The 18,593-nt window shown below is 40.9% G+C and overlaps 2 protein-coding genes across 2 annotated transcripts; one reads left to right on the top strand and one right to left on the bottom strand.

Moving 5' to 3' along the window:
• Positions 1–4,454: 4,454 nt before the first annotated feature.
• Positions 4,455–8,287, bottom strand: LOC139445467 (uncharacterized). Its single transcript, XM_071226612.1, has 3 exons — positions 8,158–8,287; positions 5,472–5,822; positions 4,455–4,687 (listed from the first exon to the last, which is right to left on the bottom strand). Exons 1-3 carry the CDS (start codon positions 8,285–8,287, stop codon positions 4,455–4,457), a joined length of 714 nt encoding a protein of 237 aa, XP_071082713.1.
• A 1,559-nt stretch (positions 8,288–9,846) lies between these two features.
• LOC139446166 (C-signal-like) lies at positions 9,847–18,235 on the top strand. Its single transcript, XM_071227468.1, has 3 exons — positions 9,847–9,897; positions 11,975–12,333; positions 17,651–18,235. Exons 1-3 carry the CDS (start codon positions 9,887–9,889, stop codon positions 18,043–18,045), a joined length of 765 nt encoding a protein of 254 aa, XP_071083569.1. The 5' UTR covers positions 9,847–9,886; the 3' UTR covers positions 18,046–18,235.
• The last annotated feature ends 358 nt before the right edge of the window (positions 18,236–18,593 follow it).

Below are 18,593 nucleotides of genomic sequence, written 5' to 3'. Positions count from 1 at the left end.
ACTGGTGTCCGCTGTGATAAGGCTGGAATATTGCTGAATAAGTTGGGACAACTCTTCTCACTCACTCATGCATAATCATATATAAGCAACACAGCAAACTATCTGGTGTTATGATCAAAATAGGTTTTTGTATGAACATTTTCCATGCAAAGAGAACTATGCGAAATGGTGAGCTCAATATCCTTACAGCCATTTGAAGGGGTCTGTAAATAACCGAGTCCAGACAAATAACGAGCAACGTCCGAGGCCGTCGTGGTACGACGACACGCAATCAACCATATATGTCACGTACATGTATGTCACGGAGCTTCATCGCCTGATCGCCCGTGAAGATCAGGGTTAGAAAAGGTCTTCAGCAACCCATGCTTGTCGTAACAGGCGACTAACGGGATCGGGTGATCAGGCTCGCTGAATTGGTTGATGCATGTCATCGATCCCAATTACGTGGATCGAGACTCATGATATTAATCACTGGATTGTCTGGTCCAGGCTCGATTATTTACAGACCGCTGGAATATTGCTGAGTGCGGCGTTACACAACAAACCAAACATCACATGATCACTTAAGTCGCCTATGACTTGAGAGTTCTCACAGCGTTGGGTGTTTAAAATTACTTGTTTCCCTCGGTGGGTTATGTGATTTAGATTGATGTCGCGGGCAAAATTGCCAATTTGATCGTAATGATAAAGTCGACATCGAAAACACATTTTCCTCAATTAAATAGGAGGCAATGCATCAAGATGATTAAGCATTTCGGTGTCTTTATCTTTCTACGAAAGCAAGATCTAGACATCGCTAATAATAACAAAAGGTTTTACCATTTATTCATGTGAAAAAAGCTCGCGAAAGTGATCCAAAGGATGTGAGATGTCGCGTTCAAAATTATTGTATTTCTACAACGGTGTCTGTCTGTGTGTTTGTACTAGTCCGGACTAATACCGGTTTTGTAGTGCTTACCCAATGAGATACAATACCTTTCTCAGACACAGAACACTGACTCCGAGGCGTCCAGTCCTTGTTTTGAGTGACAACGAAAACGATATTTTAACGTCTTTAGGTATGGATCGATTCCCCCGACCTTCCGCTCTCTCCAGCCAGATGCACTTTCCACTACACCAGGGAGGCCGATCCACCGATGACATGTTGAATAGCATATTACAACTGATAACTTTATATGTAAGCCATGCAAGCAGAAAGATTCGAAAATAGAATAAATAACAAACCACCCAAAAGCAGACCACCCAATTTGGTCTATAATGTTGTTATGTTTGCTTGAAGCTGACAGGCTAACGTACTACTCATGCTCATTTTTGTATGACTGTTTACAAAGCGAGCATTGAGTACTAAACGCTGTCCTTACTGTTACACTTGACCGCCTCCGTGGTCTAGTGGTAGAGCGTCCGCCCGGAGTTCGATCCCCGCCGCGTCATACCCAAAAACGTTAAAAGTTGGTACTTGTTGATACCCTGTCTGGCGCTCGGCATAAGGGGCTAAAACAAGGACCGGTCGGCTCGGAGTCAGTATACTGTATCTGAGTGGGGTATTCATGTGAAACGGCGGCATGGTATCTCAGTGGGCTGGCACTATAAATCGGCATCAGTCCGGACCAGTACAAGCAGCCACACACATACACGTGCATGCACGTCGCTATATAAGTGCAATAATCTTGCCTCATCTACTATTACACTTACTCTTCTACAAGGGGGAACCGAACACTTTTCAAGGACATACCACATGTACAGTGAACCTGTGTTTATGCAACCTTTGAGGTCGAATTATTTCCTTTCTTACGTTTTCGGAAACAAGTTATTTTCATAAAATACCAGAAACCACAGCATATCAAATGTCCGACCCTAAACATAATTTTTGTAATGCGGGTTTAATGTAGTAGGGTGGTGTAGTTTAAAGTTGTCCTGCGCCTAAAAACAGCAAAGCGTGTTTGCGTGAGTGAGAAATATATCATGATTTCGAGACAAATGGCGAGCACAAGCAACGCTTCATGTCGTCCCTGGACACGTTGACACACATCCAACAACACGATCAATTCATAAACACGATCACGTGACAGACGTACTTTCGGTTTGAGTAACCAGTAGTCGTGTAACGACAAACGTGTGACGTTCTATTGTATTCCATTTCCTGGTAGCGCTAGTTTGATGTTGTGGCGCGTATCAAAGGCGTTCATAGAACTGACATTAAATCTGAAGTGTGTGAAGTGGTAGATGTCCGAGACCTGCATCACTTCGGGCTTTCCTCCCACCTTAAGCTGACACTCCGTGATATAACTGGAATACTGTTAAAAGCGGCGTTAAACCCAACTCACTCACTCATTCTGGCAATATTTATAGTTTTTAGAACGAATCTTCAATACCATCCTTCAGGTTATATTCCAGAAAAGTTGTCTTTGTCATACTCAACAAGTGCTTATTGCAGCTATACAAGAATCCAATACAGAAATGGATTGTCCGGTCCAGACTCGATTATTTAAAGACCGCCGCCATATAGTTGGAATATTGCTGAGTGGCGCGTAAAACAAACATAAAGCCGCTAGCAACGGATAAAATATATTATACAAAATCACAAACCCTTTACATCTGATTTGCCATGCCTTAAGCTCCTTTACACAAAAAAAACCCCAAAAACTGTCCCGACAACACTTGAATCTCGAATGAAACTAGTGATCTTGAATGTGAATGAGCGAGTTGGGTTTTAACGGTGCTTTGAACAACATTCCAGTTATATCGCGGCGTGTCAGCTTAATGTTGGAGGATTGCCAAAAGTGATGCAGGTCTCAGACATTTACCACTTCGGTGAAACCCATGAGCATGGGTACGGTGCTGACAAACCTAGAAACATAATCGGGGATAACTGGATTCGAACCCGCAAACACAGGCTTCTAGCGTGTCCAAGGGACGCAACTTAGTCGCCTTAGACGACTGGATCACCCTTTTGAACCTCTCTGAAACACTCGATTCTCATGTTAATCGGATTATGTGACAGATTGTGGAATTCGGGGCATATTATACCGCAAAATATCTCCAGGGAATAGACAACAAGAAATAGTTCGTGGCATAATTATATTTATTATATTTTTTGGTATTGTTATTATTATTATTATTCTCCCCTTAGAATATTCATTGTTTGCATCAACACGCGTACGTGTGAAGAGCCACTTTCAAAAGGGGTGTGAGCATGCTCACACAGAACAGGTTGTCAATGCCAATAAATGTGAGGCGAAGGTATCAGGAGTAATCTCCCTTGGACTATACCCAAGCAGAGTGAGTGAGTTTGGTTTTACGCCGCTTTTAGCAATATTCCAGCAATATCACGGCGGGGGACACCAGCAATGGGCTTCACACATTGTCGGGAATCGAACCCGGGTCTTCGGCGTGACGAGCGAACGCTTTAACCACTAGGCTACCTGACCGCCCCTTATACCAAAGCAGAGGTTTTGCAACTCATCATGAAACAAAACAGCATGAGCTTAGTTTTGTGAATATCTATAATGCAGATACGACGGGTGTGGTGATATTAGGACGTGAGGCCATGACCAGACTATTTTGAATACCAAGAACCGCCAAGAACATAAATGTATTTCCAACATAATAAGGGTTCAAATACACAACATAAATCGCAACCTTTCACTGTCTGTCATCCATATACATACGCATCTGTTTTACATTGTCGTGACAACCTGGCATTTTTCTATATGCATACATAGTCATACAGGGCTACTTTTGCAGATATATACAGTTCCAACTATTTCAGACTCACCTCATACAGGCACACGCATGCACGCAAGCATGCAAGCACGCAAGCACGCAAGCACGCACGCACGCACGGTATACAAATAAACACCGTATACATGAGAAGTGTTTTGCATTAATCACAATTCTTGATAGGTTGGAATGAAGACTAGAAATTAGTAAAGTTGTCATAATTGCCAACTTGTTGATGGTAATTCGTTGTCAACTGGTTTGTTTCAGAAGAATTAGGACGGTCGGATAGCCTAGTGGTTAAAGCGTTCGCTCGTGACACCGAAGACCCAGGTTCGATTCCCGACATGGGTACAATGCGTGAAGCCCATTTCTGGTGTCCCCCTGCCGTAATATTGCTGGAATATTGCTAAAAGCGGCGTAAAACAAAACCCACTCACTCACTCAGAAGAATTAAACTTGGATCTGTAGATCCACAATATATATACACGGGCCTAGAGACCTCTCTACAAAGTGATCTAAGCGCTACGACCCTCTTAAGCCTATGTTAATGTGTGGGATCTGCGATTGACTCAACGTTAAGAGCTCTGTAGAATCGACACCAAGCCCCCCTACACAAAACGTTGGTATCTCTACGACTCTCATAAAGTTACAGCATAACTTGTCCTAACAACTGACGCAGCGCTACGATAGCGTTATGGGTCGGGAACCATGATTTGATCACTACAATGACGCGTTCAGGTAAGAGAATGTGGTCCGACATTGGTTATGCGAGCCAGCTCTTTACCACAATGTTCCAAACCCAATATTTCCAACTGTTCTAAACATTTTACAGCACTCTCCTCCAACGTAATAAGAGCACCAGGTCCCCCCATCTCAGTCTTCACCCATCCTGGAGATATTCCTGCCACCAATATCTCGTCCGCTGCCAGTTCTCTGTACAACATGGTGGCAGCAACGGCGGAAGGTGCTTTGGACAGTATGTAGGAACATTCGTCACAAAGCTTTTTGTGATCAATATTCATCGTTATATCTGTCAACCACCAATGTTAGGATTTGACAGGAGGGGATTTGAAAGACCTTCAGAACATGGTGGAATTCATAGCCGGATACGCACAATTAACCAAAACATACACGAACCACTATGTCAGCGCCACAGCTGTCACATCTCTTTCACATGCTGACAGGTCGCAATTGTACAGATTTGTATTACTTTGTTCATCAATATGTATGATGTAAATCCAACTTGGGTAAACAAAACAAAAGTCATTTAAACTGTGGGGGAAAGAAAGTACATTTATACCGTTTTTGTTATTTATGCATTTGAAAATTGAAAGAACTGTAATTAGATTTAAATTGTGTCTATGCACCCATCACTCATTCCTGCAATAGTTTCTGAAAAGTAATCTGTGGCTGGGTTAACATTAATTGGTTCAATGAAGACTAGGGTGAGAAATAAGATTTGCAACCATGTTTGAAATTTGTGCCGAAAAATAGCGAAATCAATTTATTTTCTTAAGATAAGTTGTCTGAAATACCCATAATCAGTTGTGTATTATGTGGAATTGTTTTAAACTTTTATTTTTATTAAATCAAATTATATTTTTTTAAATGAAACCATGTATAAGTATTCTTTGAGTGCTGACTGGGCGCCAGTACAGTTCATTGCATATAATATCGCATTATTTTCAATTGAAAATCAAACATATAACATATGTATAGTTTCTTTTGCTCCTCAGTTTATGTGTTCATACCTGCCACACTGCAGTCACAGTGACTCATGATATCATCCCTTGTCAATGACTCAAGTCCATACACCTGAGAGTTGATGGCTGCGTTGTTAATAAGCAGGTTTAACCCTCTCTGTCCCAGGACACGTTGCACTGTCGTCACGGCGTTGGCGATGTCAGCGTCAGATCGCACATCCAGCTTCACCAAGGTGACGGTAGGATTGTGTGAAGCTATATCTCTCAACTCTATGGCCTCGTTGTTGTCAGGGTCGATGCAGGACGCAAACACGTTCTTGGGTGGGTTGGGAAGTTCCAGAAAGCCCTCCACAAGGCCAAGACCGACCCCCTTGCTGGTTTCAGTGATGAAAACAGATTCTACAGACCATGAAGGACGATACAAGACATTAAATAATATGAGTGAGTGAGTGAGTATGGTTTTACGCCGCTTTTGGCAATATTCCAGCAATATCACGGCGGGAGACACCAGAAATAGGCTTCACACATCGTACCCATGTCGGGAATCGAACCCGGGTCTTCGGCGTGACGAGTGAACGCTTTAACCGTCTGATAAGATGTATGTAATATTCAAGAATTGACTTTCACTTTGTGTGAATTCACTGGAGTATGAACCTTCAAAGAGTGAGGGCCAAACTGTATGAACGTCGGTGCTTGCGACAAAGTGAAAGTCAATTCTTATCATTTTTATATCACTAGTTTTACGTCAAAGGACGTTGACCTTCATCTAAACACAATTATATTAAGTACACGTGACTGAATGTTTACACAGACAACCATACAACAACCAGCTGTATTGCGGAATAAAATAGTTCCTCAAAACGAGAGGTGACATAAGCTTAGTTCCACATTAAAGGGTCTAAATGATGAGAAACAACACTTCTGTATTTATTCGTGCTAGGGAATTCCAAGGGGTTCCCCCAAGAATGTGGAAGTAGTAGTTGATGACTGATACTCTGAATGCGATGCACTGTGCCTCTTAGTTATACGTGGTTAGAGAAGCATTCCTTGTACACGTAATGTTATATAAAAGTGAATACAGTTTAGGTTGAGGTTTCAAACCACAAAAGCACTCTCCCATCACATTTCCTCCTAACTGGTCTTGCAGTTTTACCTGGGACTTTAGCATTGGTCATAGAATGCAAATAATGAGAGGGATCATTACTGCTTGTGTCAAACAGGTCTGAATAGCTTTTGAGATCCCCATAGATATCATCTGTCTCTTCCTCGCAACTTCAAGTAGTCAGTATCAATGAAGCAGAGTTTAACTTTGTCATTATATTTTGTTTTTATGAATCATAATAGAACTCACACACGACTATTTCAGACAGACCTAATATGGGAAATTCAGCACAGACTGGTTGGTTCAAAAATACATTTCATATAGGGACTGTTCTTACCGATGATAAATACATTTTGCACTTACAGTTTGGACATGCTTCTCTCTCTCCTTGCGTCTGATCAGGTCAGTTTTGAGTGATACTCCTGATATGAATCACACTAGGGTTGTCTCGTAGCCTGCTATCTCAGGCTATACGGATCCTGATACATAGCAAATATGACACGTGTGGTGGCACGTGGTCCTGTGCAGATAGTACAGGTCAGAAATCAGGTGGAGTTCATTCGGCCCTGTACCCAATTTTACTGCTGGGTGAACAGACTCACTTTTCTGAAGAGACACCACATGTGTTGTATGTATTTCAGTGCGGGGCAGGGCCGAACCCCTCAAAACCCTCAGTGAAGATGCCAAACGCGGTCTCCCATCCAACTCCGCGACTGACATTGCTTGACGTTCCCTGATTTGTGACGCCACACGTGACATACTTGTCATGTATCAAGATCTGTTTAACTTGAGATTGCAGGACAGTGAACAAGATTGCGTGGACAACCACGGCCACGAGACGATGCGTTATTCATATCAGTTTCACTCATTACAGACCTTATCAGACGCAAAGATAGAGTCATGTCAAAACTGTAAGTGCAAAAATTAATTTAACATCGGTAAGAACCGAACCTAACTGAATTTGCTTTCAGTATTGTTTGAATGATTTTTAAATGCCAAAGAAAGAGTTTTCCATTCCTCTCCGTCTGTAAATTGAAATCTTTGAGTGAAATGTACCAAATATATTATGTAGAAACCTATATTTGGGTTTACAGATTTTAATGTTGTTATGTAATCTATATGATCCATATTGTTGTTTTCCGTGTTGATCAAACTAGACATTTAAAAGCAGGGAAACTCACCAAATATATATACAAAATTCTTTGCAGATCTGTAGAATCTGTTTTCATCACTGGAACCAGCAAAGGGGTCGGTCTTGGCCTTGTGAAGGGATTTCTGGAACTTCCCAACCCGCCCAAACACGTGTTTGCGTCCTGCATTGACCCTGACAACGACGAGGCCACGGAATTGAGAGATGTGGCTTCACACAATCCCAGCGTCATGTTGGTGAAGCTTGATGTGCGATCTGATGCTGACATCGGCAACGCCGTGGCGACAGTACAACGTGTCCTCGGACAGAGAGGGTTAAACCTGCTTTTTCATCCAAATGTACATTATGTAATGACTTTAATGAGACTGTCAAACACATTGTCAGTGGATGTAAATATGGCAAATATATAGTTGTCCAATTCCCCATTGTTCTCGGTGCCTAAGGTTTGCTACCTCCCAATCTGTTGACTGTTTGGAGAGTACCCGGGTTTTCTGCATAGCATACAGCCCTTCTGACAATCTGGGTAATGCAGAAGGAAGGCTGCAGTGTTGGGGAGTCTTCACATTCTCCGAAAGGTTCTCGGAGGTTGTGACTTCCTGTGAGAAGTTCCATCCGCTGTCAGGGCTGCACGAAGAGGGGGCAAGGGCCCTGAGCTGATGATGAGCCAAACCAGCCCGACTGTGCCAGGGTCACCCAAAACCTCTTTGCTGCATGTTTTTATTTTAATCTGTAATAATACTGAATATATATCCATAGATAAATACATGCTCGAAGTTTGTTTAGTCTGTTGTCTGTTCGACCAGCAAAGATTCAACGGATTGAGCAAATGTCGCATCTCGTCGTCTGGATTGAGCAGCCATGATACTTTTGATCTGGACATGTACTCTGCCTTGTGTTTTATTCTTCATGTTTTAGCAGCAATGTATCAATAAGTCCATAAATGTTTTACCCTTCATTCCACCACCATGTGTGTGTGTGGACTTGACGTAATGTTCTTGGAGTTGTAAATCCCATCACTATTGACAATTACATATAATGTGTATAGATATAGAGCTGTGGTTCACTTTATTAGTGTCTTGCATGCAGGATTAAAATGAATTTTCTGAAAATCAAGATGATAATCTAATGACCATCTTATCAGGGCCTTAAAGGAAGTCATCGAGCAATGCCAAGGAGTTGGAGGACCTAAATTGACACATGATCTAATTACATTGCATTTGCACACAGCACCGATGTTATTACAGTCAACTACTACTACAACCTCCTTTGTGGTGAAGTGGAAAGTACTCTGAGAATGGAAGGTCTTTGGTTCGACCCTCTGGGCGCGTCATGACGTTACAACATAGTTTTTGGGGGGTTAACTCGCGTTTTGCATCGAAGAAAAGTATCAATTTTTGCTCAGAACCCATGTGTACTATAACAAAGTACAGTTTTACCCTGACCTCTCATTGTTAAATCACGAGGACGCTTGTAAAAATGGTGTTGTGTGCAAAGCCAGATATTTTGTTTAGTTTAATTGAAACAATTCGCCAAATATTATTCTTTTTAATAATTAAATATTGCTTCATATTAAGTCACCTACCCCTCTCTTGATTATCAAATGGTAAGACCTTAATACTATGCGGGGGCACGGGTGGCCCAGTCATCTAAGGCGCCGCGATTCGCTGTGCAGAGTTGCGTCCCTTGGGCACGCCAGAAACCTATGATTGTGGGTTCGAATTCCGGTTCGCCCCGATTATGTTTCTAGGTTTGTCAGCACCATACCTGAGCTCGTGGGTTTCACCGAAGTGGTAAACGTCTGGGACCTGCATCACTTCGGGCTTTCCTCCCACATTAAGCTGACACGCCGCGATATAACTGTAATACTGTTCAGAGCGGCGTTACACCCAATTCACTCACTTAACACTATATATGTTTTAGGGTGTAACTGATGCACCGTACCTGTGGATCGAAAATCATTGTCACATAGACTTGTGTGGGTAAATAACTAAGATAGTGTGATCTGACCTCCCTGTAATTCTCATGCGGTGCTGCAGGCCTTTCTGAGCACAGCCAGGCTACATGTGTGGTCCGACTATCATGAGGGCGCATACACGATGACATACTTTGTCGGTCAGAGATTACTTGACACTGAACCACATCGAAGATAAACACGCGCCCGTCGTGATGGCCTCATGCAACACTTCACAATCACATGATAAGCTAAGAGTCATGGCAGAACTGTAAGTACATAGAAGATAGATATACATGTTTGTTGGTCAATGGATGTCGTTTGTATTTATACAAGCAAAGCTTTATTTGTATTGGAAATGTCGGCCATCCTGGAAACTGGACGCCATTGAAAAGTTTGAAGTGATTAACGGGTGTCAAACGGACTTATATCGGACAAGAAGTCCAACAACAGTACCAATGTTATTTTTTGTGCTTGTATCACAATTTGAACGATTATTCTGAAGATTTACTTGATCTGTTTGGCTAATAGTGTTACTGTGGATAATGAAAACAATACTTCTAATGGCTCAGACAACCTTTCACTGAAGTATTAAAATAAAGAATGACCCCTACCTACGTGCACGGAGGGCTTACATTGGCAGTGTATGGGGCGTTAGGTTTTGGTCTCGAAACCTATCTCTGGCAGTCGCAAAGTGGGGCGGGGGTTATCGGAACGCATTTCGTCCATCCGTTCGTCCGTTCGTTTCTAAAAGTTGACAAATTTTCTCAAAAAGTCAGAGAAACGAAATTTTACACACTGATGTTACTGGTGTCGTAAATTTATTTTTACAGAGTTATGGCCATTGTTCCGTGCTTTTCAACTTAGTGCATACTGCGTGAAATGGGGACAAGCTTTCCCAGAAACTACCGAAGCTGCATGAACGAAAGTTTGCATGCTTATGTAAGAGATATTTGTGAAGACTGAGTTGGACAATTGGTCTCGAAACCTTTTTATAGACCTTTACTTGGTAAGTAGTGTCTGTCTGCAATGTGGATACGTTTTCTCAGAAACTGCTCAAGTTAGTTTTTCCAGAGAAGGGTTCTTTTGTGTGTGTAAATTTCACATTTAATCATTTTTTCTGATGGCATAAAGCGGCCCAAGTGACTATCTCTTCTTTATGCTGTAAATGACGTTTTGTGTAGCTTACATTCTTTACTATATGAACAAACAAAATAATAATGTGCCCTGTGGCGTGGGATAGTGACAACGCTGTTTTCTTGTTTCAAACCTGATCTTTCTTCTGACGACCGATCATAACTTTAAAATTTCATGACCCCTTTCTTTTTGGGGAGATACAAGCTAGAGCACACGTCAAAAGTACTTTCGAGGACATTAGAGCCTCAGATTTATCGACAGCGTAAACGTCAAGAGCAAAAACTTCTGGACACAAAAATAATTTTAATCTCATGGAGCTGGGGTATGGGGTTTTCATCAGTAAGACTTCATAGATAGTGTACATTCACATGCATGTATAGAGTATTGTGTGTTAAGATAAACACGTCAAATGTCAGATGTATGTAGTGGATACGTTAGGTTTCCGTTATATATACATATGCACAACTTAAAATACTAAAATATTGGCTATGATTATATAATTACTAAGGGTGCGAAGTTATACATATCCCGAAAAGTGTTATGATATGCTGTTTTCATTTCACAACAATGGAACGCAAAACAGGGCTTCGACTGTTAAAGAGCTGACCAACGAGTTAGGATTTGAATGTGCCTGGTAAACTGTAGATTGTTCCGAAATGTTTGTTTATAGACTGGGCGGTAAGTGAAAGTTTTCCGAGTTTGGTTTTATGGAATTGAAAATTGAACTGTTGTTAAATTTGATGATGTCAATTCAACCATCACTCATTCCTGCAAACGTTTACACAAGGTAATCTGTGGTTGGGTAATATTATATAAAAATATATTGGTTTAATGAATTCTCGGGTAAAAAAACACATGCCCCCTTCCTTGTTTGAAATGTTGTAAATTTGTGCCGAAAAAAGCAAATTTATTGATTTACAAAGATAAGATGTCTAAGATGCCCATCAGCATCAAACATGGAATATTGCTAAATGTGACGTTAAACAATACTCATTCACTCATAAGTACTCCAAAAGTCTCATTATTTTGTTTGTTTTTTAAAGGAGAGTTTATCTTTTGAAACAACTCTTGTATAATACAAAAGTTCATTTTCAAGATAATAGAAATCCAAGATTCCAAAGGTAGACTGTATAAAATATGTACTTTATTACAGTTTAAAAAAGGAACCTGTAAAAGTCAAATAGAGATTTGAAATTTATGTCACATTTCAGGTGTGTAGAATCTGTTTTCATCACTGGAACCAGCAAAGGGGTCGGTCTTGGCCTTGTGAAGGGCTTTCTGGAACTTCCCAACCGGCCCAAACACGTGTTTGCGTCCTGCATCGACCCTGACAACGACGAGGCCACAGAATTGAGAGATGTGGCTTCACACAATCCCAGCGTCACTTTGGTGAAACTTGATGTGCGATCTGATGCTGACATCGACAACGCCGTAACGACAGTACAGCGTGCCCTGGGACAGAGAGGGTTAAACCTGCTTATTAACAACGCAGCCATAAACTCCCAGCTGCATGGACTGGAGTCTTTGACAAGGGATGATATCATGAGTCACTGTGACTGCAATGTGGCAGGTAAATATCTTACATCTTACACAAAATAACAGCGTATAGTTAAAGGCGGACTGTGAGCCACGGTCGGGTTCATTTCTTGTTTTGACGCTGTAATTAGTGACTTGCCTCAAGATTTGTGAACACAATGGGACAATTGGAACAAACCAGTCAATCAGCATAACCAAAAATAACAATGTTTATAGAGAATTGTGAGAATAATGTCACCTATATTCGTGCCCCTATTGGCAACATTAAAATATTAAAAACTGCATATAATATTGAAATACGAAATAACATTCGAGTTTAAAGTAAAAGACGCACGTTTGAACGACTTGAATCGAACAGGTGACCCTTGTCTAGTTCCTCTTTAATTTTATACCGACAGACTTTCCTAATACGTATTAAACACAGTACGATTCTAACTAAAGGTCCTCAGCTCAGGTTTCACAAGTACAAGTGTTGATCAGACCGGTAGGGCGTAGGCTAAAAATAGGCACGAATTTATGGATTTGTATCTATATACTGAGGGGCAAAAGAAACTATACCTCTCAGTTAATTTTATTATATGTTTGATTTTCGATTTAAATTATCTTAAAGTAAGCGATATTATATCCACAAAAAGAACTGTACTGGTGGTTAGTTAGCACTCAAAGAATACTTCAACATCGATGTACATGGTCTTATGTTTTTAAATATAAACTGGGCGGCAAAAGAAAGTATAGGTCGAGTTCCATGATCGATAAAAAAAATAAGAAGAAGGGGTTTTGTTGTGAATTATAATATAATCTAGGGAGGGGTAACAAATGATTGATCAACCACAGTTTGAATGATACTGTGCAATCACAGGTAATTTAAGCTCAAGGTAAACAATGGTGGTAAGAAATTTCATTTTCAAAAGTTGTCTGAAATGGCACCAAAAAATTGGCAGGCACACTACAAGTTCATTTTCGGCACCGTTGCCTTCAATAGCGTGTATGACCTCCAGCTGCCTCAATGCATGCTGTGATACGCCGCCTAATCGATGACGTCTTCTGATGACGTGGACTGGAATCCGTTGCCACTCGTCTCTCAGGGCCTGCAGCAATTCTTGTCTGTTGACGGGAGGCTGATAGCGTGCTCTAATCTGTCTGTCAAGATGGTCCCACAGATGTTCAATAGGATTCATATCGGGTGAGTGGGCAGGCCAGGGAAAAACGTCAACGTTCTGCTGGTTTAGAAAGTTCCGAGTCAGTCTTGCGGTATGGGGCCTGGCATTGTCGTGTTGAAACAATGTTATATTCCCAATACCCACTTTCCACTAGTTACCGCTGTTTTTAGGAAATTTACAAATTGCCAACCTATTCTTTCTTTTGCCGCTTATTTTAATTTAATTTACATATAATTTTTTACGCGCATAAAACAGAACTGCTAATTGATATCGTAGACATCTTGACTATGAAAATTAATAAATTTGCTTTTTTCGGCACAAATTTACAACATTTCAAACATCCCAATCATTTTTACACAAAATTACCCACTCACTAATAGCTTTTCTCAACTGTTACAGGAATAAGTAATGGTCAAATAGACAATTGCTCGTGGGTTTCACCGAAGTGCTAAACGTCTGAGACCTGCATCACTTCGGGCTTTCCTCCCACAATAAGCTGACACGCCGCGATATAACTGGAATACTGTTAAAAGGGGCGTTAAACCTCACTCACTCACTTACTCACTCAAATAGACAATATCAAATTTAAACTCTTAAATGTCTTATTTTGCCCCTCACTTTATAATGGTTGTTTTGCTATTTTCAAATTATGTTATTTATATAATCAAATATGCATGTTTAATTAAGGATGAATTTTTTAGTTGTTTTAAGGTACATGTTTTTGTTTTGTGGTTATCAGGACTACACACCACTACCAGAGAACACTTGTACCTAGATGTTTTCTATACTGATAGCATAAAGTCGTGTTAATAAAATCTCTAAAGGCAACAACATTCACTCACAAGGATGCTTCTTGGTATCTTGATAACTCACCATCCCTAATGTATTTCAATACATGTATATGGCACGGTAACTTACTCTAGTTATATCATTCAGTTATCCACATGTGGGCAAGAATGCATGATATAATAATAGGACCGCCTCTGTGGTCTAGTGGTAGAGCATCCGCTCGGAGAGCGATGCCGCGTCATACAAAAAGACGTTAAAAGATGCTACTTATTGTTACCCTCCCTGGCGCATTGCAAGAAGGGGCTAAAACAAGGACTGGTCTGCTCGGAGTCAGTATACTGTGTCTGAGTGGGGTATTCATGTTAAACTGCGGCATGGTATCTCAGTGGGCTAACACTATCAATCGGCATCAGTCCGGACTAGTACGAACAGCCACATACACACGCGACGTCAAACCCAATTTCACCTCATGATCACCCCATAATATACTGAACAGCATTGAAAACGCACCAGCAATAAATCTTGAAATATTACAAAAACAACTTGAGCAATGACCGATTTTGATTAGAAAAGACATAGACGGATTATTAAGAAAGACGACAAAGGAAACAGGAATACCACACAGTAATTACAATTTCGTCATCAGTGTAAGGAAGACACATAGGGTTAATGTGAAAAGTCAATATCTGATATGTCCGCCATTGACAGCAACACAGGCCATGCAACGTCTTCTCATTGATCGAATAAGTTTGCGAATAGTTTTCTGGGGCATTCCACTCTTGACGTAGTGTATCTTTAAGTTCTCTCAGGTTCTGTACTTGCGGACGACGTGAGAGGCGTTGACTCAGGTAATCCCACAGATGTTCAACTGGCGATAGATAGGGTGACAGGGCTGGCCATGGAAGTAGAGGCACATTATTGTTCGCTAGGTACTGTGTTGAAACACGTGCTGTGTGCGTTCTTGCATTATCTTGCTGGAAGGTGTGCTGCATATCCTGGTGCTGATGAAAGAATGGGATGACGTGATTTGCCAATATGTTATTCCTGTAGTAAAGGGCATTAACTCTTCCACGACAAACATGGAGCTCTGTTCGATGGTTATGACTGATGCCGCCCCACACCATGACACTCCAAGGCACGTTCACGTTCCTCTGCTGTTAATCTTGGCATTTCTTGTGTCAGTACCCTTTACGTCTGCAGCAACAAGTGATGTGGCTTTTAAATGTCTGTCTTTTATAGCCCTATTCTGCATGCTTCCCGTGAAACAAAACACGTTTTCCATGATGTGCACGCAATTTGTTGCGTTTTGGCGATTTCGCTCACAAAGAATTTACGAATGTGTTTTGACGAGCTGTTCTTCTTCATGCTTCGTCCAGAACGTCGTATATTACTCATTCACTTATATATTTTCATATGACTTCAGCCCGGATAAAAATACATCCACTTTCATGGTGGTGCGTTTTCAATGCTGTTCAGTATATAATAACCCCGTGAATATTCCCCGTAACCAATGCAATGGGGTAAGAGTGACTACAGAATCGGATGGTCAGGCCCCGTGACATGGTAGGCTGCGTGTTTTCCTACCCCAACGTCGTTGGGCGTGGCCCACAATGTCAATCACTGGTTTGTGGATTATTTAGTTGCATCCGACTAATTGGCTGTTAAGACCCTTGTCATATGCACATAGAAATAACTATCGCAGCACCCATATATTTTTACCCTCATTTGCAGTTTGATATTGATACATTTATGATCTCTGTTTGATTGATAAGTTTGACGTTTTCGGAACACCAAACATTTTTAAGGTCAGACTCGTATGTGCCATGTTTATGGGGCTGCAGCACGTGCAATACGTGTACCCCTCATGTGGCAAAAATCAAGTTTTAAGATACCGTCATTTCAGTTGAAAAAGCAATTTTTTTCTGTGTTGATAATCCTCGATGAGGCCTCAGCAAAATGACACTACCAGGAAGATGGTAAACTATTGGAATGCTGAATGCCGGTACAACTCTCAGAGCGATTGCAAAATATGTCGCCCATCTTCCACCCGTACCATTAGCTGATTGGTCAGGAAACACCAGCAAACAAGCTGTTTCAAAGCAACCTCGTGTGACAATTCAAAGCGAAGATGCATCTCTTCTGAGACAAACCAGAAGTCATCCGTTCATATGAAGTCGCGAATTGAAACCACAGACGTTACAACATCGTCTCCTGTCTGACAAAAATGTGCAAAAACGGCTCAAATCAGCCGGTTATAAAGCCAGACGACCTGTCAGACATCCGTTTTTATCACGTAATCATACGCCTGGCATGCTGTCAAACAGGACGTCACACGAATCTTACGTCATGGCGAAAGGTCCACTGGTCGGACGAGATTTGTACCAAAATTATATCGCTGGGTATTACCTTAAGGTGCAAAATACAAAATGTGGAACTACCGCTTTTGGAAACAAAAGTGCACGGTGAATCTTGGAACTGATCCCCCGATTAGTTGATCCTGAAATGGCTCAGGGAAATCAATGATAGCGACTTGTGAGTGAGTAACGCCGCTTTTAACAGTATTCCAGTTATATCACGGCGTGTCAGCTTAATGTGGGAGGAAAGCCCACAATCATAGCTTTCTGGCGTGCCGAAGGGACGCAACTCTGCACAGCGAATCGCGGCGCCTTAGACGACTGGGCCACCCGTGCCCCCTGAAAGCGACTAAACCCTGTCCATACTAATAAGGATTATCGGCTAAAACAGCATAGATTGTACGATTCCGACTAGATCATGAGCATGTGTTTATGAATCACTTTCACATAAGCAAAGCCTAAAGAGTATATTAGATTTCGGTAAAGGCTGCACTTATAACTTGTATTTTTAACTGAGCTTCTGGCTGTTTGATGGTAAGGTTGGATCTATGGCTTGGTGGCCTGTACTCGAGTTTATATCAGAGGAACCAGAATATGCTACACATACAACCGCATAGAGCAATATTTTAAAAGAATCACAAAATATTTACACGAATAGAAGATATATATATGGAACATGTAACCGCTACAGACGCTATTTGCCATGACGTCATACTAGTCATAACGTCACGATTAGTAATGACGTCATAGCTTTATTCATTCACAGAAACGGTTGAACAAGCACATCTAGTAAAGCGGGCTAACCAAAAGAATGTATTTAAAATATAAATAGTATTCCAATATGTATATTTGAAAGCATTAATGACAGTGAGTTTTACCTCTTTGAATGTTTCTTTTTCGCTAACACCTGGTGTCATCACTGATTATGAGTGATTCATTCATATAATTTTTATTTTTCCTTCTTACTCCCAACTGAATCTGTTTCCCCTGATAGCCGAGACTGATTATACACTGACGTTGACATTATATATTTATTTTTACCCACAAGGTCTCCTTCTCGTATCACGAGCATTTGTGCCACTACTGAGAACTGCTTCCAAACAAAACGAAACGCTTCCTCTAGGATGCAACAGAGCAGCCATCATCAACATGTCTACTGGCCTCATCAAATCCCAGTTCTGGTCACCTGACGAACGTCGTTATTCCTACGTCTTGACAAAGACAGCCGCAGCCATTGCTACCACCATGATGTCCAGGGAACTGTCACCCGATGACATCCTCGTGGCGGGTGTAAGCCCTGGATGGGTGAAGACTGAAATGGGAGGACCTAACGGTCGCATCACGGTTGAGGAAAGTGTGATATTATGTTTTGAAAGATTCTGTATGTTAAAAGCTGAGCACAGAGGTAAAATGGTTTTGAAATATAAAACGATGGAACTATAGATATAATTTGTGAAATGTGCGTCAGTTGAAATCTTTCCTGTAAAAGGAACGGTTTGAAGCTGTTTCAGTGGGGGTATTTTATTGCGTTATTTGTTTTGGGCTTGAGAAAGTTACTTGGGGAGGAGTAATCAGTGGAAAGATGTAAACAAACTTCTAAACGATATTGTATCTTTATCTCACATATGTATAATGATATGCGTATATATGAAATACATATGCATATTAAATAATTATGAAATATTTCAATTTTAACAACATCTGCATGTCTCAACTGGTCTCTTTCATTACATAATAATATTACAACAATGTTGCTAGTACTTATTAGTAACTTTACCACTGTAGATATTATAAGTAACTTTACCACTGTAGATATAGCAATGTCAACAGTATCATGTAAACCACTATGATTGTGTCAACCAAATACCACATGTTCCTTGAAAACAATAATAAATGTTTCAAGAGGTCATTGTTGTGAAAACTTTTTACTAAGTTTGTTTTCATGTTATGTTTATTTTCTACTTTCATATTACATAAACATTTAAACTGAA

Source organism: Haliotis cracherodii, unplaced genomic scaffold (genome assembly GCF_022045235.1).
Source record: "Haliotis cracherodii isolate W230 unplaced genomic scaffold, xgHalCrac1.p SCAF_6, whole genome shotgun sequence".
In the NCBI taxonomy this organism is placed as follows: Eukaryota; Metazoa; Mollusca; class Gastropoda; order Lepetellida; family Haliotidae; genus Haliotis; species Haliotis cracherodii.
The sequence above is the reverse complement of the archived record's forward strand: the minus strand, read 5'-3'. Positions and strand labels throughout refer to the sequence as shown.